Source organism: Oncorhynchus masou, chromosome 28, assembly GCF_036934945.1.
Source record: "Oncorhynchus masou masou isolate Uvic2021 chromosome 28, UVic_Omas_1.1, whole genome shotgun sequence".
NCBI lineage: Eukaryota > Metazoa > Chordata > Actinopteri > Salmoniformes > Salmonidae > Oncorhynchus > Oncorhynchus masou.
In genome coordinates, this window is record NC_088239.1 from 12,137,604 (window position 1) to 12,163,031 (window position 25,428).

The 25,428-nt window shown below is 42.4% G+C and overlaps 1 protein-coding gene across 1 annotated transcript in view; it reads left to right on the forward strand.

The window, feature by feature from the left end:
- Positions 1-10,517: 10,517 nt before the first annotated feature.
- The window catches only part of LOC135517162 (RAB11-binding protein RELCH homolog), a 74,240-nt gene continuing 59,329 nt past the window's right edge, over positions 10,518-25,428 (forward strand). The window contains 2 exon segments of the mRNA XM_064941219.1: positions 10,518-11,040; positions 11,043-11,123. Of these exon segments, the coding sequence (XP_064797291.1) occupies positions 10,668-11,040; positions 11,043-11,123 (454 nt within the window). The 5' untranslated portion in view covers positions 10,518-10,667.

Genomic DNA, 25,428 nt, shown 5'->3' on the forward strand with positions numbered 1-25,428 from the left:
TACAGCCCAGGACCTCTATACCAGGCAGTCTCAGAGGAAAGCCCAAAAGTCTGTCAAAGAGTCCAGCCACGCAATCCATAGACTGTTCCCTATGCTGCTGCACAGCAAGCGGTACCAGTGTACCAAGCCTGGAACAAACAAGACCCTGAACAGCTTCTATCCTCAAGCCATAAGACTGCTAAACTGCTTGCACTAACTCTCCTGCACTGACTATGCACACATACTGGATTCTACTCACACACACACACACACACTTCATTTGGCCACACACACATAGCACGCCCGCACATGCACACTGACTCCACACCACAGGAGGTTGGTGGCACCTTACCTCTTGATACTCCCCATCCCGGATCCGGGATCGTGAATAAAGCCTCAGGCTCATTAGCATAACATTATCTATCCTGTTGCCCATTCACTTTACCCCTAACTACATGTACAGATCTACCTCAATGACCTCGTACCCCTGCATATAGCATGCTATTTTTTACTCGTTATTGTTATTCACTGTGTATTGATTTCTCCCGTCCCTATGTTATATTTCTTTTGTTACCTTTAACATAGTTGGAAAAGGACACGTAAGTTAACTTTTAACTGTTAGTCTACACCTGTTGTCTACGTGACAAATACTATTGAGAATTGATGAGTTGACTATCACCAGGGTTAAACTAGCATCACCTAGCAGGTCATTAACGGGTCATTAACAGGTTATAATAGGACATTTACATGGCATTAACAGGTCATTAATATGACATTAACAGATCATTAACATGTCATTAACATGTCATTAACATGACATTAACAGGTCATTAACATGACATTAACAGGTCATTACCAGGGTATTGACTGGTTATCAATATGACATTAACAAGTTTTTGACATATCATTAACGGGTCATTAACAGGTCATTAACAGGTCATTAACAGGTTATTGACAGGTTATTAATAGGTCATTAACAGGTTATTAATAGGACATGAACAGGTTATTGACATGTCATTAACAGGTTATTAATAGGACATTAACAGGTCATTAACATGTTATTAATAGGACATTAACAGGTTATTGACATGTCATTAACATGTTATTAATAGGACATTAACAGGTTATTGACATGTCATTAGCAGGTCATTAACAGGTTATTAATAGGACATTAACAGGTTATTAATAGGACATTAACAGGTTATTGACATGTCATTAACAGGTTATTAATAGGACATTAACAGGTTATTAATAGGACATTAACAAGTTATTGACATGTCATTAACAGGTTATTAATAGGACATTAACAGGTTATTGACATGTTATTAATAGGACATTAACAGGTTATTGACATGTCATTAGCAGGTTATTAACAGACATAGCAGTGTCACCTGGGAAAAAGTCTCAGAGAAGTTGGATCTTCTGATGTCATTCAGCTTCAGTTGTCTGTGGTCAAGGGTGGACAGCTGAAAGACAATGACATACATTCATTTCATAATAATAATAAAGCCACATTGACGTAATACATTGTAACACTGCACCGTAAAAGGCTGGACCAGACGTTCTACACCAATGGGGTTTTTCCCTACACTCAGAGGATAAACCATGGCATTATGCCGAGCAGAGGAACTAGTGGTTACCTTGTTTACCAGGAAGTAGCTGTATTAGATGGGGTGATTAACATGATACTGACACTTGATAATGTGGCAGTGCATAGAGGTTGTTGTGTACAGTATAGTCACATTTCTGTTTGCAACGATTCTGAAAGGACAAGATGGCGCCGACGGAGAGGGCGGCCTCACTTCCAGTCCTTTGGAAACTTTGCAGTATTTAGATTGTTCATGTATTGTTTCTTACATTGTTAGCCCAGAAAATCTTCAGTGTTATTACATACAGCCGGGAAGAACTATTGGATACTTTTACAAGCATTTCGCTACAATCGCAATAACATCTGCAAACCATGTGTATGTGACCAATACCATTTGATTTGATTTGATTTGATATACATGTAGATTCACGTTTATGTTTCAGGCATATTTCAGTCATTTAGCAGTCAGTCTTATCCAGATCAACTTGCAATAGGAACATTCAATTAAAGTGAAGAACAAAACAGTACTAAACAGTCAACAGTGTAAAGGTAAGTATCTCCTGTCTCCCAGAGATGCCCTGAGTCCATGGCTTCCTGCTTTATGTTGATCCACAGCCTCAGACCGGACTCACACACACACACACACAGGCACATGTACACGCAAACCATACACAGAATACTTGATACTGGATCTTTGAAAAGTGTTTGTGGCTAGCTATGGACCTAGCTAGAGAACATATTGACGTCTGGAGTATGTAGAACGTAAGGGTTAGTGTGTAGAGTAAATCTCTTACCCAGTACTCAGTAGTAGGTAGGTGGCTGTGAGACAGTGGTGTAAAGTACTTAAGTATTGCTTTAAAGTATTTTTACTTAAGTACATTTTGGGTATATGTACTCTGCTATTTATATTTTTGACAATTTGTACTTTTACTTCAATGTATTCCTAAATATAATGATGTACTTTTTACCCCATACATTTTCCCTGACACCCAAAAGTACTCGTTAAATTTTGAACGCTTAGCAGGACAGGAAAATTGTTAAATAAACATACTTATCAAGAGAACACCCTGGTCATCCCTTCTTCCTCCGATCTGGTGGACTCACTAAACAGAGAACATCCCTGGACATCCCTTCTTCCTCCGATCTGGTGGACTCACTAAACAGAGAACATCCCTGGTCATCCCTTCTTCCTCTGATCTGGTGGACTCACTAAACAGAGAACATCCCTGGTCATCCCTTCTTCCTCCGATCTGGTGGACTCACTAAACAGAGAACATCCCTGGTCATCCCTTCTTCCTCCGATCTGGTGGACTCACTAAACAGAGAACACCCTGGTCATCCCTTCTTCCTCCGATCTGGTGGACTCACTAAACAGAGAACATCCCTGGTCATCCCTTCTTCCCACGATCTGGTGGACTCACTAAACAGAGAACACCCTGGTCATCCCTTCTTCCTCCGATCTGGTGGACTCACTAAACAGAGAACATCCCTGGTCATCCCTTCTTCCTCCGATCTGGTGGACTCACTAAACAGAGAACATCCCTGGTCATCCCTTCTTCCTCCGATCTGGTGGACTCACTAAACAGAGAACATCCCTGGTCATCCCTTCTTCTCCGATCTGGTGGACTCACTAAACAGAGAACATCCCTGGTCATCCCTTCTTCCTCTGATCTGGAGGACTCACTAAACCCAAATGCTTAATTTGTAAATCATGTCTGAGTGTTGAAAATCCATACATTTTAAAAACAATAAACGATGACGTCTGGTTTCCTTAAAATAAGAAATGATTTATACTTTTCCTTTTCATACTTAAGTATTTTTTAGCTTTTACATTTAATTTTGATACTGAAGTATATTTAAAACCAAATACTTGTAGACTTTTACTCAAGTAGTATTGTACTGGGTGACTTTAACTTTTACTTACTTACTATTAAGGTATCTTTACTTTTACTCAAGAATGACAGTTGGGTACTTTTTCCACCACTGCTATCATGGATCAGGATGAGACCCAGATGCAGACACAGGAGGCGGATAGTATGAATCTCAGACATGTATTACAACACAAGGGGCAGGCAAACAGCAGGTTGAGGTCACGCAGAGGTTGGTAATCCAGGGCAAAGTCAGGCAGGTACCAGACGGCACTCAGGATGGCAAGCTGGCTCAGGCGGACTCAGGGTCAGGACAGGCAGGCTCAGGGTCAGGACAGGCAGGCTCAGGACAGGCAGGTTCAGGACAGGCAGGCTCAGGGTCAGGACAGGCAGGCTCAGGGTCAGGACAGGCAGGCTCAGGATCAGGACAGACAGGTGGAAACACTCTGGTACGACAAGACAAACTGGAAACACTCTGGTACGACAAGACAAACTGGAAACACTCTGGTACGACAAGACAAACTGGAAACACTCTGGTACGACAAGACAAACTGGAAACACTCTGATACAACAAGACAAACTGGAAAAGACAAACTGGAAACACTGGTACGACAAGACAAACTGGAAACACTCTGATACGACAAGACAAACTGGAAACACTCTGGTACGACAAGACAAACTGGAAACACTCTGATACGACAAGACAAACTGGAAACACTCTGGTACGACAAGACAAACTGGAAACACTGATACGACAAGACAAACTGGAAACACTCTGGTACGACAAGACAAACTGGAAACACTCTGGTACGACAAGACAAACTGGAAACACTCTGGTACGACAAGACAAACTGGAAACACTCTGGTACGACAAGACAAACTGGAAACACTCTGGACAAGACAAACTACACTCTGACAAGACAAACTGGAAACACTCTGACAAACTGAAACACTCTGGTAAGACAAGACTGGAAACACTCTGGTACGACAAGACAAACTGGAAACACTCTGATACGACAAGACAAACTGGAAACACTCTGATACGACAAGACAAACTGGAAACACTCTGATACGACAAGACAAACTGGAAACACTCTGATACGACAAGACAAACTGGAAACACTCTGATACGACAAGACAAACTGGAAACACTGATACGACAAGACAAACTGGAAACACTCTGATACGACAAGACAAACTGGAAACACTCTGGTACGACAAGACAAACTGGAAACACTCTGATACGACAAGACAAACTGGAAACACTCTGATACGACAAGACAAACTGGAAACACTGGTACGACAAGACAAACTGGAAACACTCTGATACGACAAGACAAACTGGAAACACTGATACGACAAGACAAACTGGAAACACTCTGATACGACAAGACAAACTGGAAACACACTGATACGACAAGACAAACTGGAAACACTGATACGACAAGACAAACTGGAAACACTCTGGTACGACAAGACAAACTGGAAACACTCTGGAAACACTCTGATACAAGACAAACTGGAAACACTGATACGACAAGACAAACTGGAAACACTCTGATACGCACTCTGATACCCAAGACAAACTGGAAACAGTACTGGGACAAGACAAACTGGAAACACTCTGTTTACGACAAGACAAACTGATCACTGGCTGATGAGACAAAATGGAAACACTCTGATACAACAAGACAAACTGGAAACACTCTGGTACGACAAGACAAACTGGAAACACTCTGGTACGACAAGACAAACTGGAAACACTGATACAATAAGACAAACTGGAAACACTGATACGACAAGACAAACTGGAAACACTGATACGACAAGACAAACTGGAAACACTCTGGTACGACAAGACAAACTGGAAACACTCTGGTACGACAAGACAAACTGGAAACACTCTGGTACGACAAGACAAACTGGAAACACTGATACAATAAGACAAACTGGAAACATGGATACGACAAGACAAACTGGAAACACTCTGAGTGCAAACTGAAACACTCTGGTACGACAAGACAAACTGGAAACACTCTGATACAACAAGACAAACTGGAAACACTCTGATACGACAAGACAAACTGGAAACACTCTGGTACGACAAGACAAACTGGAAACAACTCCAGGACCCAGCTCAAACTGACTCTGAACTACAAGACAAACTGAGACAAGATAGAAACTGGAAAGACACTGGAAACACTGACGACAAGACAAACTGAAACACTGATACGACAAGACAAACTGGAAACACTCTGATACGACAAGACAAACTGGAAACACTGGAAACGACAAGACAAACTGGAAACACTCTGGTACGACAAGACAAACTGGAAACACTCTAACAAGACAAACTGGAAACACTTGGAAAGACACTGGAAACAAACAACAAGACAAACTGGAAACACTGATACAAAAGACAAACTGGAAACACTCTCTACAACAAGACAAACTGGAAACACTCTGATACAACAAGACAAACTGGAAACACTGATCGACAAGACAAACTGGAAACAACTAAGACAAACTGGAAAGACAACAAGACAAACTGGAAACACTCTCCAAGACAAACTGGAAACACTGATACAACAAGACAAACTGGAAACACTCTGAACGACAAGACAAACTGGCCTGTGAAAAGACAAACTGGAAACACTGATACGACAAGACAAACTGGAAACACTGATACGATAAGACAAACTGGAAATTCACTCTATACGACAAGACAAACTGGAAACATCATCCTTAGACAAACTGGAAACACCCCAATATTTGGAACCAAGGACTGATCACAAGACAAACTGGAAACACTGAACGACAAGACAAACTGAAACACAAACTGGAAACAACTACAGACAAACTGGAAACACTGATACGACAAGACAAACTGGAAACACTCTGCATTATCGACAAGACAAACTGGAAACACTTCGACAAGACAAACTGAAAACAATGTACTGACAAGACAAACTGGAAACACTTTACCAAACAAACTGGAAACACCATGATATTCAAGACAAACTGGAAACACTCTGATACGACAAGACAAACTGGAAACACTGAACGACAAAAACAAACACTGGCAAAAACTCTTCTCAAGACAAACTGGAAACACTGATTTCAAAACAAACTGGAAACACTTCGACAAGACAAACTGGAAACACTCTGATATACAAGACAAACTGGAAACACTGGTGTTGGGGGTAAACAAGACAAACTGGAAACACTGTACACAAGACAAACTGGAAACACTTGGTACAAAGACAAACTGGAAACACTTCTTCAAGACAAACTGGAAACACTGATTAAGACAAACTGGAAACACTCTGATACGACAAGACAAACTGGAAACACTATATATCAAGACAAACTGGAAACGCTGGACAAGACAAACTGGAAACACCCAAGACAAACTGGAAACCTACTAGAATCTGACAAGACAAACTGGAAACACTGCTGTTTGACAAGACAAACTGGAAACACTGTCACGACAAGACAAACTGGAAACACTGACAGACAAGACAAACTGGAAACTTGATACACAAGACAAACTGGAAACACTGGGCCAAGACAAACTGTAAACACTCAGTAAGACAAACAAATGGAAACACTGTTACGACAAGACAAACTGGAAACACTCAGGACCAAGACAAACTGGAAACACTGATACTACAAGACAAACTGGAAACACTCTGAGCACACAAAAACTGGAAACACTGATACGACAAGACAAACTGGAAACACTCTGAGCGCCAAGACAAACTGGAAACACTCCACAAAGACAAGACAAACTGGAAACACTCTGATACGACAAGACAGACTGGAAACACTCTATACGACAAGACAAACTGGAAACACTTTCAACAAGACAAACTGGAAACACTGGCTACGACAAGACTTGGAAACACTGATACGACAAGACAAACTGGAAACACTCTGGTAGGACAAGACAAACTGGAAACACTGATACGACAAGACAAACTGGAAACACTCACAAAATGGGACAAACACAAGACAAACTGAAACACTCTGCACGACAAGACAAACTGGAAACACTGATACGACAAGACAACTGGAAACACTCAAATAATGCAAGACAAACTGGAAACACTCGATACGACTAAGATCAAACTGAAACACTCTGACGACAAGACAAACTGGAAACACTGATACAACAAGACAAACTGGAAACACTCTGATACGACAAGACAAACTGGAAACACTGGTACGACAAGACAAACTGGAAACACTGGTAGACAAGACAAACTGGAAACACTGATACGGACAAACTGGGGCACTCTGATATCAAGACAAACTGGAAACACTCTGTTACGACAAGACAAACTGGAAACACTCTGGTACGACAAGACAAACTGGAAACACTGGTACGACAAGACAAACTGGAAACAGTGATACAATAAGACAAACTGGAAACACTCTGGTACGACAAGACAGACTGGAAACACTGATACGACAAGACAAACTGGAAACACTCTGATACGACAAGACAAACAGGCAACAGACAAACACAAAACGCAGGTATAAATACACAGGGGATAATGGGGAAAATGGTAGACACCTGGTGGGGGGAGAAAGGCACACAAACAGACAGTAAAAATACACGGTGTGACAACTGTTCTGAAGGAAGACAGGTGACTATGTGCTCACTATCCCACTTAGTAGTAGGATGGTAACTGTGAGGGGTGACTCTCTCTTACCCAGTACTCAGTAGTAGGAAGGTGACTGTGAGGGGTGACTCTCTATTACCCAGTACTCAGTACTGGGAGAGAGAGAGAGTTGGTACCCACCCAGTTTAGTCCAGCTGATGATCTGGCTGATGAGAGGTAGACCCTGTTTCAGCTGCAGACTGGAGAGTATGCTGGTCAGTACATAGGCACACACACTCTTACAGGAAGCATCTAGAGATATAACACATACACACTTTACCTGGGAGATGAAGAGGTAAAGGTCAGTCAGGTGTAGTGTAGTCTGTTTCATTGCCGACCAGAGGTAAAAGACAGATATGAACAGGGAGAGAACACCTGCACAGGAACGAGAGAGAGATGGATGGATGGATAGAGCGCTGATTTAGAAAGAGTGCCATGAAGCATTAGTGTAATGTTGTAGGGAGGTTAGAATACTTACACCATATAAACGTTGGGTTCTCCCTCCACAACTGGCATCATGGGAAATGTGGCCAGAAACAAACAACCCAGGACCCAGCTCACCGACCTAAACTACACAGAGAGATAGAGAGAGAGAGAGAGAGACAGAGAGAGAGACAGAGAGTGAGACACAGAGAGAGAGAGAGAGAGAGAGAGACAGAGACAGAGAGAGACAGAGAGTGAGAGAGAGAGACCGAGAGAGAGACAGAGAGAGAGACAGAGAGAGACAGAGAGAGAGAGACAGAGAGAGAGAGAGAGAGAGAGAGAGAGAGAGACAGAGAGAGAGCGACAGAGAGAGAGACAGAGAGAGAGAGACAGAGAGAGAAATGAGGTGGAAACTGAGCTGCACTTCCTAACCTCCTGCCCAATGTATGACCATATTAGAGAGACATATTTCCCTCAGATTACACAGATCCACAAACAATTCAAAAACAAATCCAATTTTGAAAAACTCTCATATCTACTGGGTGAAATTCCATAGTGTACCTTCACAGCAGCAAGATTTGTGACCTGTTGCCACGAGAAAAGGGCAACCAGTGAAGAACACACACCATTGTAAATACAACCCATATTTATGCTTATTTATTTTATCTTGTGTCCTTTACCATTTGTACATTGTTAAAACACTGTGTATATATATATATATATATATATATATATATATATATATATATATATATATATATATATGACATTTGTAATGTCTTTATTGTTTTGAAACTTCTGTATGTGTAATGTTTACTGTTCATTTTTATTGTTTATTTCACTTTATATATTCACTGTATATATTATCTACCTCACTTGCGTTGGCAATGTTAACACATGTTTCCCATGCGAATAAAGCCCTTGAATTGAGAGAGAGAGAGACAGAGAGAGAGAGAGAGAGAGAGAGAGAGAAAGAGACAGAGAGAGAGATGACACATTTACATTTTACAGTGCTCCGTACTCCTGCCATATTGCTTGCACGTATCCAGTCTTTCCAGAGTTGTGCACATCGAAGAGGAAGGGGTCGTGGCCAGAGGTTTTGGGAATGACACAAATATAAATTTTCACAAAGTCTGCTGCCTCAGTTTGTATGATGGAAATTTGCATACACTCCAGAATGTTATGAAGAGTGATCAGATGAATTGCAATTAATTGCAAAGTCCCCCTTTGCCATGCAAATGAACTGAATCCCTAAAAAACATTTCCACTGCATTTCAGCCCTGCCACAAAAGGACCAGCTGACATCATGTCAGTGATTCTCTCGTTAACACAGGTGTGAGTGTTGACGAGGACAATTTCCCTCATTAAAATGCAAATCAATTTATAACATTTTTTACATGCATTTTTCTGTTTTTTGTTGTTGTTATTCTGTCTCTCACTGTTCAAATGAACCTACTATTCAAATTATAGACTGATCATTTCTTTGTCAGTGGGCAAACATACAAAATCAGCAGGGGATCAAATACTTTTTTCCCTCACTGTATTGGCACAATTTACTTGCTGGAGATGAACAACACCAGTGCCAATATATCCTCCAAACACCAGCTTCTTTGACATTATCACTTAAATAGAGAACATAGAACAGATCTACCACTTCTTAGACTTACTTTCAATGAGAATGACTGATCGATAACTCAAATTCCTATGTGAATTTGATCGAGTCACCCAACAAGTGACATATTGCAGCTTTAAATTATTAGGGGAGGGTTTAGCCGGGTTATACCATCAATATAAAATAAGAATTTGTTCTCAACTGACTTGCCAAGTTAAATAAAGGTTAAATAAAATGTTTTCATAATAACTGTCCAATGCAAGTATAAAGAGGGGAAATGGCCACATGCAGGAACGCCCCGAATTTCCGCCCACCCTTCTCGTAGTTTCTTCTTAACCTCTCCCGGAGCCAATCTAATCCCACTATTCAATGGCGGAGGCGGGTGCTGGAATGACATTCAACCAAACCCTTCCCTGAATTCAACCCCTTTCAGCTGATCGGGGAAAGACGGGCAGATAGTTTAAAATTGGACCCCTCTTCCTGGACGGATGACTTTCTAGCGAGCTAGGTTAAATCTTCATATTAGAAAAATGGCGGCGGATAGCGTCAACCCGTTTAATCTGAGCGATTCTGAAGATGAGGCAGAGCAGAGAGCAGAGGACGGGGCTGATGCCGAAAGGAGCCTTAGCGATGGAGCGCCAGGGCTCCCGTCCAACAACCCCTTCTCCCCACAGGCGGACGCCGAGCCCCCGGCCCTTCTGCTGTCCAGCACCCGGACCAGCCCAAGTGTGGAAGGCATCTCGGTAGCAGCCGCAGCAATGCCAAGCGGCTTGGCAGAGACTCGGGTATCTGTAGATGTGATTGCTGCTCAGCTAATACGGGATCAATACATCCTCACCGCTCTTGAATTTCATACCGAATTGTTGGAGTCAGGGAGGGAGCTTCCCCGGTTGCGGGATTATTTCTCAACCCGGGCAATTTCGAGAGGCAAAGCGGCACTCCACCAGCTTGTAAAGACCAAGGACTGGGGCCAGGTGGACCGCTTAGTAAGTAAATAGCTATTTGCTCATTTATAACCTAAATTAATTATAATTTAGATGGCTTCATGTGCTAGCTAGTTAGCAGACAGCCTGTTATTCAATGGGGAAACAATGTTGGCACTGTGCTTGTCAACCAACATTGCTCTGGCTATGTAGAATAAACAAAATTCGATACACCTGTTTTTCTCTCTGGTTAGCTAACTAGATTAGACGATAGCAATGGAAACAACGGATAATTTACTAATCATACAGTTATCTCACCTACCCGTGTTAGCCTGTGAGAAGAGTTTCTCCCCTAGGTGCCAGCTGGCTTGGAACAGATAGAACCAAATCAAATAAAACATGCTTCGTTAGCAACAGGTGAAAGCTAACAGTGAAATACTTACTTATGGGTCCTTTTCCAACAATGCAGAGTTGAAGATAATACAAAACATTTGAATTAAGAATAGAAATAGTGACACGGTGAATAACGAGTAAAAATAACATGGCTGTAAATAGGGAGTAGAAGAAAAATAAATACATCGATGTGCAGGGGAGCAAGGCAACTGAGGTAGTTATGTACTGTACATATAGATAGGGCTAAAGTGACTAGCAGCAGTGTGTGTGTGACTTCAGTATGCATGTGTGTGTTGGTGTCCAGTGTGTGCATAGTCAATGCAAGAGAGTTTGTGCTTAAAAAGGTACATGCAGGCTGTCCAGGTAGCTATTTGATTAGCTAACTAGCAGTCTCGTTTAGAACGCTTATGGCGTGGGGGTAGAAGCTGTTCAGGTTCGTGTTGGTTCCACTTGCCCTGCGGTAGCAAAGAGAACAGTCTGCGGCTGGAGTCTTTGACAGTTTTTTGGGGGGCTTCATCTGACACCGCCTGGTATAGAGGTCCTGGATGGTAGGGAGCTTGGCTCCAGTGAGGTATGGGTCTGTACCCACTACCCTGTAGTGCCAAGCAGTTGCCATACCAAGCGGTGATGCAGCCAATCAGCATGTTCTTTTTTGTGCAGCTGTTGAACTCTTTGAGGATCTGAGGGCTCATGCAAAATAAATTCAGCCTCCTGAGGGGGTAGAGGCGTTGTCGTGCCCTCTTCACTACTGTGTTGGTGTGTTTGGACCATGATAGATCCTTAGTGACGTAGACACAGAGGACCATGAAGCCCGTGAGCCTCTCCACTACAGCCTGTCGATGTGAATGGAGACGTGCTTGGCCCTCCATTTCCTGTCGTCCACGAACCAGAATAGTAGTGACTATGAACAGCTAGCTGGTGACCTGAAAAGCCCTATCAGACAACCTTCTTTATACCAGTCTAGTAATTGAGATATTTTCATCTTGGTGTCATGTAGGCTGCTGCTGAAGATGGCTATACAGGCTACTCAAACACTAACTAGGCCTATCTTTCTTCTGTCTAACTGCCTGTAGCTGTCATTATCTGCCTATACAGTGCCTTCAGTAAGTATTCATACCCCTTGATTTATTCCACATTTATTTGTTTTATAGACTAAATTCAAAATAAATAAATAAAACAAATTTTCACCCATCACTCTACCACATAATGGCAAAGTAAAAACATGTTTTTAGACATTTTTGCATATTTAGTGAAAAATTAAATACAGAAATATCAAATTTACATACAGTACCAGTCAAAGGTTTGGACACCTACTCATTCAAGAGTTTTACTTTATTTTTGCTATTTTCTACATTGTAGAATATTAGTGAAGACATCAAAACTATGAAATAACACATGGAATCATGAAGTAACCAAAAAATGGTAAAATAAATATTTTATATTTGTGATGACCGCTTTGCACACTCTTGGCATTCTCTCAACCAGCTTCATGAGGTAGTGACCTGGATTGCATTTCAATTAACAGGTGTGCCTTGTTAAGTTAATTTGTGGAATTTCTTTCCTTAATGCATTTGAGCCAATCAGTTGTGTTGTGACAAGGTAAGGAGGGTATACAGAAAATACAGTAGCCCTATTTGGTAAAAGACCAAGTCCATATTATGGCAAGAACAGCTCAAATAAGCAAAGAGAAACAACAGTCCGTCATTACTTTAAGACATGAAGGTCAGTCAAAACGCAACAAAACATTTCAAGGACTTTGAAAGTTTCAAGCGCAGTCGCAAAAACCATCAAGCTCTGATGAAACTGGCTCATGAGGACCACCACAGGAAAGGAAGACCCAGAGTTACCTCTGCTGCGGAGGGTAAGTTAATTTGAGTTACCAGCCTCAGAAATTGCAGCCCAAGTAAATGCTTCACAGTTCAAGTAACAGACACATCTCAATATCAACTGTTCAGAGGAGATCACGTGAATCAGGCCTTCATGGTCAAATTGCTGCAAAGAAACCACTACTAAAGGACACCAATAATAAGAAGAGACTTGCTTGATCTAAGAAACACGAGCAATGGACATTAGACCGGTTGAAATCTGTCTTTTAATCTGATGAGTCCAAATTTGAGATTTTTGGTTTGAACCCCACCGTGAAGCATGGAGGAGGAGGTGTAATGGTGTGGGGCTGCATTGCTGGTGACACTGTCAGTGATTGCTTTATTTAGAATTTAAGGCACGCTTAACCAGCATGGCTACCACAGCATTCTGCAGCGAGAACGACCATCCCATCTGGTTTGTACTTAGTCCCACTATCATTTGTTTTTCAACAGGGCAATGACCCAACGCACCTCCAGCCTGTGTAAGGGCTATTTGACCAAGATGGTGAGTGATGGAGTGCTGCTTCAGATGACCTGGCCTCCACAATCACCTGACCTCAACCCAATTGAGATGGCTTGGGATGAGTTGGACCGCAGAGTGAAGGGAAAGCAGCCAACAAGTGCTCGGCATATGTGGGAACTCCTTAAAGACTGTTGGAAAAGTTTTCCAGATGAAGCTGGCTGAAACAATGCCAAGTGTGCAAAGCTGTAGCATCTAAAATATATTTTGACTTGTTGAACACTTTTTAAAAAAACTTTTTTGGTTACTATATGGTTCCATATGTGTTATTTCATAGTTTTGATGTCTTCACTATTATTCTACTGTGTAGAAAATAGTCCAAATAAAGAAAAACCCTTGAGTGAGTAGGTGTGTCAAACTTTTGACTGGTACTGTAAGTATTCAAACCCCTGAGTCAATCATTTGTAGAAGCACCTTTGGTAGCAATTACAGTATTCAGTTTGTCTGTGTAAGTCTCTGAGTTTTCCACACCTAGATTGAACATTTTGAAAAAAAAAGGGGCAAATGTTGCCCCATCTGTCGAATTGGTTTTTGATCATTGCTAGACAGGTCGTGCCATAGATTTTCAAGCAGATTTAAGTCCACACTGTAACTCGGCCACCCAGCAACATTCACTGTCTTCTTGTAAGCAACTTCTGTGTCGATTTTGGCCTTGTGTTTTTGGTTATTCACCTGCGGAAAGGTCATTTAATCTCCCAGTGTCTGGTGATAAGCAGACTGAAATTGCCTGTGCTTAGCTCCATTACATGTATTTTTTTATCCTGAGAACTTCCCCAGTCCTGAATGATTACAAGCATACCCATAACATGATGCAGCCACCACTATTCTTGAAAATATGGGAGTGGTACTCTGTGTTGTCTTGGATTTGCCCCAAACATAACACATTGTTTTCAGGACAAATAGTTTTTTGCAGTATTACTTCAATACCTTGTTGCAAACAGGATGCACACTTTCTTCTTTTCACTCGGTCAATTAGGTTAGTATTGTGGAGTAACTACAATGTTGTTGATCCATCCTATGTTTTCTCATATCACAGCCATTAAACTCTGCAACAGTTTTCTAGTCATCAGTGGCCTCATTGTGAAATACCTGAGTGGTTTCCTTTTTCTCCAGCAACTGTGTTAGGAAGGATGCCTGTATCTTTGTAGTCAAGTGTAATTAATAACTTTACCATGCTCAAAGGGATATTCAATGCTTCCTTTGGTAAAAAAAAAAATCTACCAATTGGTTCCCTTTCTGGGGGCATTGGAAAAGATCCTTAGTCTTTGTGGTTAAGTCTGTTTGAAATGCACTGCTCAACTGAGGGACCTTCCAGATAATTGTATGCATGGGGTACAGAGATGAGGCCGTCATTCATAAATCATGTTAAACACCATTATTGCACACAATCCATGCATCTTATTATGTGAGTTCTTAAGTACATCTTTACTCCCTAACTTATTTAGGTTTGCCATAACAAAGGGGTTGAATACTTATTGACTCAAGACATTTCAGCTTTTCATTAACTAATTTGTAATAATTTCAAACAAAATTCCCTCTTTCTAAAATTATCCGCCACCATTGTTGCAACCCCTATTACCAGTCTGTTCAACCTCTCTTTCGTATTGTCTGAGATCCCTAAAGATTGGAAAGCTGCTGTGGTCATCCCCCTCTTCAAAGGGGATTACACACCTAGACCCAGACTGTTACAGACCTATATCCATCCTTCCCTGCCTTTTCTAAAGTCTTTCAAAGCCAAGTTAATAAACAGATCACTGACTATTTCGAATCCCACCATACCTTCTCTGCTGTGCAATCCGAGCTGGTCACGTGCCACGCTCAAGGTACTAAACGATATAACTGCCATCGATAAAAGACAGTACTGTGCAGCCGTCTTCATCAACCTGGCCAAGGCTTTCGACTTTGTAAATCACAGTATTCTTATCGGCATACTCAACAGCCTTGGTTTCTCATATGACTGCCTCGCCTGGTTCACCAACTACTTCTCAGACAGAGTTATGTGTGTCAAATCGGAGGGCCTGTTGTCCGGACCTCTGGCAGTCTCTATGGGGTACCACAGGGTTCAATTCTCGGGCCGACTCTTTTCTCTGTATATATCAATGATGTCGCTCTCGCTGCAGGTGATTCTCTGATCCACCTCTATGTAGACGACACCATTCTGTATACATTTGCCCCTTTAGACACTGTGTTAACAAACCTCCAAACGAGCTTCAATGCCATACAACACTCCTTCCGTGGCCTCCAACTGCTCTTAAATGCTAGTAAAACTAAATGCATGCTTTTCAACCGTTCACTGCCCGACTAGCATCACTACTCTGGACGGCTCTGACTTAGAATATGTGGACAACAACAAATAACTAGGTGTCTGGCTAGACTGTAAACTCTCCTTCCAGACTCATATTAAACATCTCCAATCCAAAATGACATCTAGAATCTGATTCCTTTTTTGCAACAAGGCCTCCTTCACTTACGCCGCCAAACATAACCTCAAACTGACTATCCTACCGATCCTAGACTTCGGCGATGTCATTTACAAAATAGCCTCAAACTCTACTCAGCAAACTGAATGCAGTCTATCACAGTGCCATCCGTTTTGCCACCAAAGCCCCATATACTACCCACCACTGCGACCTGTATGCTCTAGTCGGCTGGCCCTCGCTACATATCCGTTGCCAGACCCACTGGCTCCAGGTCATCTGTAATTCTTTGCTAGGTAAAGCTCCGCCTTTTCTCAGCTCACTGGTCACCATAACAACACCCACCCGTAGCACGCACTCCAGCAGGTATCTCTCACTGGTCACCATAACAACACCCACCCGTAGCACGCACTCCAGTAGGTATATCTCACTGGTCATCCCCAAAGCCAACACCTCCTTTTGTCTGCCTTTCCTTCCAGTTCTCTGCTGCCAATGACTGGAAAAAATTGCAATATTTGCTGAAGTTGGAGACTTATATTTCTCTCACTAACTTTAAACATCAGCTATCTGAGCAGCTAACCGATCGCTGCAGCTGTACATAGTCCATCAGTGAATAGCCCATCCAATCTACCTACCTCATCCCCATATTACTTTTTATTTACTTTTCTGCTCTTTTGCACAACAGTTTCTACTTGCACATGATCTGCACATCTATCACTCCAGTGTTAATTTGCTAAATTGTAATTACTTCGCTACTATGGCCTATTTATTGCCCTACCACCTCACGCCATTTGCAAACACTGTATATAGACTTATATATATATATTGTGTTATTGACTGTACGTTTGTTTATTCCATGTGTAACTCTGTGTTGTTGTTTGTGTCGCACTGCTTTGCTTTATCTTGGCCAGGTCGCAGTTGTAAATGAGAACTTGTTCTCAACTGGCCTACCTGGTTAAATGAAGGTGTTCTCAACTGGCCTACCTGGTTAAATGAAGGTGGGGAAAAAGAGAACGTTTTTAATAATCCACTTTGACATTATGGGCTCTTGTGTGTAGGCCAGTGACATCTACATTTAATCCATTTTAAATTCAGGCTGTCTCTTACTGCCTTCAACTGTCTAAAGCTGTCTGTAGCTGTCTCTAGCTGTCGCGGTCTCTTGCTGTCTCTTGCTGTCTGTAGCTGTCGCTAGCTGTCGCGGTCTCTTACTGTCTGTAGCTGTCTCTAGCTGTCGCGGTCTCTTGCTGTCTGTAGCTGTCTCTAGCTGTCGCGGTCTCTTGCTGCCTGTAGCTGTCTCTAGCTGTCGCGGTCTCTTGCTGCCTGTAGTGGTCTCTTGCTGTTTCTGACTATCTCTATTATAACTCCTCTCTGTGTCCCCTCGGCATGACAACGATAGAAGAGCAATACATAGTGTATGGGACCAGGATAATTCACATGGCCTACATGCCTAAAAGCAGAAGAGGAAAGTGGGGTAGATGGGTAAGAAGATGGTTGTCTCCTTCTGTGGTATTAGTCCCCTTCCCCCTTTTCTAGAATAGATTTGACACACACACACACACACACACACACACAACACAACACAATGGTATGCTGACACAAATTGACTACTTCTACAACAGCAAACCGAACATTCAACTGCCCCAAATCTTAGGGTCATGGGTTCTTCGACATGTTGCACCAATGAACACAGGAATGCATTCGTAGTGCTGATCTGTATTCTGTTGTACTGTTTTAGCAACAATCAAGGCTGGTGACCTTTATTTCCATCCCTTTCTACTGATAAGAGCTACGATAAGAATAGAAGCCTGAGCTGTGAGAACTGCATTTCCATGATTGTGTTATGTGCCTCCCACTTTCCGTACTTAGTCCTTCCCTATCTAACACAACTGGATAGGTGAATGCAGGGGGTTCCACTATACAGCTTGCACCTGTACAGGCATGTGAAATCAGTGCTTATTAGGCTGTCTTGGGAGGGAGGACATAAGGATGCTTGTCATGATATAAGTATTCCACCTCATCATGTAGCCTACTAGCCTCTATGTATAGCAGACATTGTTCAGCTCATGGCTAAGCCTAATGGCCTCTGTCTGTGGCGCCTCGCCGATTGTCGTGGAGCTGGAGGACTGACGTATCCCAGGGGGCATTGCTTGTGTTATTATTATATATTTTTTTCTCTCTGCATTGTTGAGAAGGGCCCGTAAGTTATTATTCACTGTTAGTCTGTTTACAAAGCATGTGACAAATACAATTTGATTGGATTAAAAAAAATTTGATCTCTAAGGATGGGTGATGGCTTGGATGAAGTTGCCCTCAGACACTGATCTATGGTCAGCTTAGCATTTCACCCCACAGTGTTATGGTTAGGATTTGGTGATTCTAGATCTGATCTTAAGAACAGTATGCTGAGAGGAACTCCACCTGTCCTCTATTGTGTTTTACTTCACTGATAAACAGGAGGCGAGAGAAGACCGAGAGGGGGAGGGTCTGCCCCTAGGGTCAACGGGACCTACACCCAGCCCAGGGGAGGGTTTCCTTGCCGTTGCCGCCTCTGCTCACTCTTTCCAGCATGTGGGAAAACCATGTAGGAAACGGTCAGAGTAAAGAAACCATCTCATAGGCTGGGCATCAAAAGGGTCACTTGTTGCCGTTAGCACTATGATCTGGCTAGCTCTCGGTCACCACCACCCCGCTAATTTAACAGACTTAGCAGCTAGCATGGTGCTTTGTTCACCTGCTGCAGCAGGCCACTGCACATCTCCACACCATAGCCCACTGAGCTGAAGCCTAAACATTTAGGCCTAATTCCAGGAGTTAATACAAGTTCTCAGGTTAGGCTGCTCATTGAGGAAGAGTAGCTGGATGAGCCCCTCCACCCATTTACACAATGTTCCTCTTGCCCACTCTCCCCCACTACCCAGCTCATTGTTTTCTCCTCAGTGGCTAGCTGATTAGCATCTCGCTACAATCTGCTTGCTCAATGCCCAGTTCAATCAGAGCCTAAGCTGTTAGCATTAGCGCTCTGTTTTAGCTAGCCTTTCTGTTCGTTGAAAAGACTTAGCCAAGGCCTAGCCTACTACCCTGCTTTCTTGGGCGCTAGGAACATGCAGTCAAGCACACACTTGCTCACTCAGCGCAGGAAGAACACACACACACACTTAATAGGTTAGAAGAAATAACACACATAAACATGCACACAGTAAGAAAAAAAGCACACACAGACATAGATTTGCTGCAGGGCTGGGAGAGGCTGATTTAATCACACTGGGATATTTGGGTCTGCTCCACCTGTTTCTGTTCTGGGCTCCTGCTCATAGCTGTGTGTGTGTGCATCTCAGTCTATAGGCCTGCACTGTCTGTACTTGTACTACAGCTATCATGCTGTAGAATAGATCTATCATAATATTGACTCTGATTTACTGTCAGTAGGACTGGCACAATTATTGTATAATTATGTAACTGACAATTACAGACAATAATCGTGAACTGATTGTAATAACTGTCTTAAAACATACATTTTCGGAGGAAGGAGGGATTCAACTTAATATTCAAGTAGATAAAGTTTACTTTATTTTTTAGAGTTGGTAATCATATTAGGAGCAGATGGGCATGGTTGGGAGGAGAGCCTTCATTTCCAACAGTTCCCTGCAGTCAGAGCCATTAGTTTTGGAGCTGGGCGTCACCAGAGCTGTGTTGTATTCATTAGGTGTTTCGTAGTGCCTTTTCTAAGATGCATTACAAGCTCAAAACATTATTTTTTTGAAAAATTAAAATGACATTTTATGACAATAACTGGCTATTTGCAGGACAATTAATTTGTACCCAAAATTCCATAATCGTCACCCTAATGCCCTACCTGTCAGTCAAATCAAAACCAATTTCATTTGTCGCATGCGTCGCTTACAACAGGTGTAGAACTTACTGTGAAATGCTGACTTACAAGAACTTCACCAACAATGCAGTTCAAGAAGTAGAGTTAAGAAAATATTTACTAAGTAAAGTAAAAAATAATAAAAAAGTAACACAAAAGTACATAACAACGAGGCTACATTCAGGGGGTACCGGTACCAAGTCCATGTGCATAACAATAACGAGGCTACATACAGGGGGCACCGGTACCAAGTCCATGGACATGTTGGAGGAAATTATAGTTGAAATGATTAATTATGTATACATTTAAATTAGAACCATTAATTTTAATGATATTATGTTGTGGTATGAAATGTATGGGTTTTTGGTTAAACTAGGACTGAAAATGTAGGTAAAACGAATGAATTATCTGTACCTTGCGGGTTTAAGGGAGGAGGGTATATCTCTTTAGACAGATAAGAATGTTCTTTGATGTTCCATTAGTGGAGAAGAGTATGTCTTTTAGACAGATTGGAATGTTTGCTTTATGAGGGGAGTAGGAGACAATCGCCAGACCTGACGACACTGCGCCATTGTGTGGATCGGAGAGAGTGTGATAAACTGATGACGTCATTTTTCTCTTCTCTTTAAAATGTAATGTTCTTTGTATTTTGGGCCAGTACTCATCAAGAATAAATGCTGAACTTGTTTTTAAGACTGGTCTCTCGCTATTTCATGCAAAACGATAAACTTCCAACTTATTATGAAATATATAGAGGAATTCTAAAATCCTCTATGTTTTGTAGCCAAAACTAAATTCACACTAACAGTACATAACAATAATGAGGCTACATACAAGGGGCACCGGTACCAAGTCCAGGTACATAACAATAACGTAGTACTACATACAGGGGGCACTGGTACCAAGTCCATGTACATAACAATAACGAGGTGACATACAGGGGGTACCGTTACCAAGTCCAGGTACATAACAATAACGAGGCTACATACAGGGGGCACCGGTACCAAGTCCATGTACATAACAATAACGAGGTGACATACAGCGGGCACCGTTACCAAGTCCAGGTACATAACAATAACGAGGCTACATACAGGGGGCCCCGGTACCAAGTCCATGTACATAACAATAACGAGGTGACATACAGGGGGCACCGGTACCAAGTCCAGGTACATAACAATAACGTATTACTACATACAGGGGGCCCCGTTACCAAGTCCATGTGCATAACAGTAACGTATTACTACATACAGGGGGCACTGGTACCAAGTCCATGTGCATAACAGTAACGTATTACTACATACAGGGGGCACTGGTACCAAGTCCATGTGCAGGGATACAGGTGAGTCCAGGTCCTTTGTAAAGTGACTATGCATAGATGATAAACATTGTTTTTACACTTCTGCTAAGGGGCGGTGTGGGTCAATATGGGTGACCATTTGATTAATTGTACAGCAGTCTCATGGCTGGGGGGTAGAAGCTGTTAACCTCTCTAAGCAACCCGACGCGCTTGCGTCCCACCTTGCCAACAATAAATGCAAATGCGCTACACCAAATGCTAATATCACTCGTTAAAACTCAAACGTTCATTAAAATTCACATACAGGGTACTCAATTCAAGCTACACTCGTTGTGAATCTCGTCAACGAGTCAGATTTGTAAAATGCTTTTCAGCGAAAGCATGAGTAGCTATTATCTGATAGCAGGCAACACGCCGAAATACCAGAAGGGGACGTAAACAAAGGAATTAGCGTAGCCGGCGCTACACAAAACGCAGAAATAAAATATAAAACATTCATTACCTTTGACGAGATTCTTTGTTGGCACTCCTATATGTCCCATAAACATCACTATTGGGTCTTTTTTTTCGATTAAATCAGTCCATATATACCCTAAATATCGATCTATGAAAAGTGTGTGATCCAGGAAAAAACAGCGTTTTAACTTCTTGAAACTCCCCATCCCGGATCCGGGATCGTGACTAAGCCTCAGGCTCATTAGCATAACGCAACGTTAACGATTTCTGAAAATCGCAAATAAAATTAAAATAATGCGTTTGCTCTCAAGCTTAGCCTTTTCTTAACAACACTGTCATCTCAGATTTTCAAAATATGCTTTTGAACCATAGAAATTGACTAATTTGTGTAAGAGTATGCAAAGCTAGCATAGCATTTTGTGTAGCATGTAGCACGCAACATTTTCACAAAAGCCAGATAACCAAATAAATAAAATCATTTACCTTTGAAGAGCTTCTGATGTTTTCAATGAGGAGACTCCCAGCCACATACCAGATGCGCAGTGTTTCCTGAAAGCATCTGTGTGTAGGAGAAATCGTTCCGTTTTCTACATTGCGCCTGGCTACCGAAACGAACCGAAAATGCAGTCACCTACAACGTGAAACTTTTTCCGGATTAACTACATAATATCGACCGAAACATGGCAAACGTTGTTTGGAATCAATCCTCAAGGTGTTTTTTCACATATCTCTTCATTGACATGCAGTTCGTGGAAGCTTGCTTCCCTCTCTGTGTCCCATGGAAAAATACTGGCAGGTGACTTTTGCGCACCAATTTCGGCGCAGGACACCGGGCGGACACGTGGTAAATGTGGTCTCTTATGGTCAATCTTCCAATGATCTGCCTACAAATACGTCACAATGCTGCAGACACCTTGGGGAAACGACAGAAAGGGCAGACTCATTCCTCTTGCGTTCACAGCCATATAAGGAGATCATGACAAACAGAGCCTCAAAAATCCTTGTCATTTCCTGGATGCCATCTCATCTTGGTTTTGCCTGAAGCTCACGTTAAAGGGCACGCACAGAGAAGATATTTGTATTTCTGGACACGTCAGAGTGTTTTCTTTCGAACAGTAGCAATTATATGCATAGTCGAGCATCTTTTTGTGACAAAATATCTTGTTTAAAACGGGAACGTTTTTCATCCAAAAATGAAATAGCGCCACCATAGATGTAAGAGGTTAAAACGCAACGTAATTTTTTACAATTAAAAAAGTCGACGATAAACTTTCACAAAACACTTCGAAATACTTTTGTAATCCAACTTTAGGTATTAGTAAACGTTAATAATCTATCAAATTGATCACGGGGCGATGTGTATTCAATAGCTCCACGTCTTGAACTCGTGGTCGAAAATTTCTCCTCCAAAACATCCTGTCGGAGACCGGAAGGAATGGGCTCTCTCTTACTCGTTTGACCAACTTTTCAAAGCCCAGGCAATTGACAAGACTGGCGACATCATGTGGAAGCTGTAGGACTTGCAATCTTAGCCCCATGTAATTTGGTTTCCCATAAACAATACATGCAAGTGGCGCATTGATACTTTTTCCAGTTTTCAGTGATCAGTTTTTCTTGCACTTTTCGATGAAAAGTCACAGCCGTGATTTAACCAGTTTTAGAAACGTCAGTGTTTTCTATCCACACATACTAATAATATGCATACACTATATTCCTGGCATGAGTAGCAGGACGCTGAAATGTTGCGCGATTTTTAACAGAATGTTCGAAAAAGTAGGGGGTAGGCTTAACAGGTTTTAATTAAGGAACCTTTTGGTCCTAGACTTGGCATTCTGGTAACGCTTCCCATGCGGTAGCAGAGAGAACAGTCTATGACTGAAGTCTTTTGACAATTTTTTTGGGGCCTTCCTCTGACACTGCCTGGTACAGAGGTTCTGGATGTCAGGAGACTTGGCCCCAGTGATGTACTGGGCCCTACGCACTACCCTCTGTAGTGCCTTATTGTCAGATGCCGGGCAGTTGCCTTACCAGGCAGTGATGCAACCAGTCAGGATGCTCACGAGGGTACAGCTGTAGAACTTTTTGAGGATCTGGGGACCCATGCCAAATCTTTTCAGTCTCCTGAGGAGGGAAAGGTGTTGTCCTGCCCTCTTCACAGCTGTCTTGGTGTGTTTGGACCATGATAGTTTGTTGGTGATGTGGACACCAAGGAACTTAACTCTCAACCTGCTCCACTTCAGTCCCGTCGATGTTAATGAGGGCCTATCCAGCTCTCCTTTTCCTGTAGTCCACAATCATCTCCTTTGTCTTTCTCACATTGAGGGAGAGGTTGTTGTCTTGGCACCACACTGCCAGGTCTCTGACCTCCCAATAGGCTGTCTCATCGTTGTCGGTAACCAGGCCTACCACTGTTGTCATCAGCAAACTTAATGATGGTGTTGGAGTTGTGCTTGGCCACGCAGTTGTGGGTGAACAGGGAGTACAGGAGGGGCATGCACTCCTGAGGAGCCCCAGTGTTGAGGATCAGCGTGGCAGATGTGTTGCTGCCTTACCTTACCACCTGGGGGCAGCCTGTCAGGAAGTCAAGGATCCAGTTGCAGAGGGAGGTGTTTAAGCTCAGCTTAGTGATAATCTTTGTGGGCACTATGGTGTTGAATGCTGAGCTGTAGTCACTGAATAGCATTCTCACATAGGTGTTCCTTTTGTCCAGGTGGGAAAGGGCAGTGTGGAGTGCAATAGAGATTGCATTACCTGTGGATCTGTTTGGGCAGTATGCAAATTTGAGTGGGTCAAGGGTTACTGGGATAATGGTGTTGATGTGAGCCATTACCAGCCTTTCAAAGCACTTCATGGCTACCGACAGGAGTGCTACGGAATGGTAATCATTTAGGTAGGTTACTTTCGCTTTCTTGGGCACAGGGACTATGGTGGTCTGTTTGAAACATGTTGCTACTACAGACTCAGTCAGGGAGAGGTTGAAAATGTCAGTGAAGACACTAGCCAGTTGGTCCGGTCATGCTTTGAGTACACGTCCTGGTAATCCGTCTGGCTCCGCGGCTTTGTGAATGTTGACCTGTTTTAAAGGTTTTGCTCACATCGGCTACATAGAGCGTGATCACACAGTTGTCTGGGACAGCTGGTGCTCTCATGCGTGCTTCAGTGTTTCTTGGCTCGACGTGAGCATAAGAGGCATTACGCCTGTCTGGTAGGCTCGTGTCACTGGGAGCTTGTGGCTGTGCTTCCCTTTTGTCAATAATATTTTTCAAGCCATGCCACATCCGACGAGCGTCACAGCCGGTGTGGTACGATTCCATCTTTGTCCTGTATTGGTGCTTTTCCTGTTTGAAGGATCGTCTGAGAGCATAGCAGTATTATAAGTGTCCCGCTCCTTTAAGGCGGCAGCTCTATTTATTTAATATTTTTATTTAACCTTTATTTAACTAGTCAGTTAACACATTCTTATTTACAATGACAACCTACCAAAAGGCAAAAGGCCTCCTGCAGGATTAATAATAAATCAAATAAAAATATAGGACAAATCTCAACCAGAGA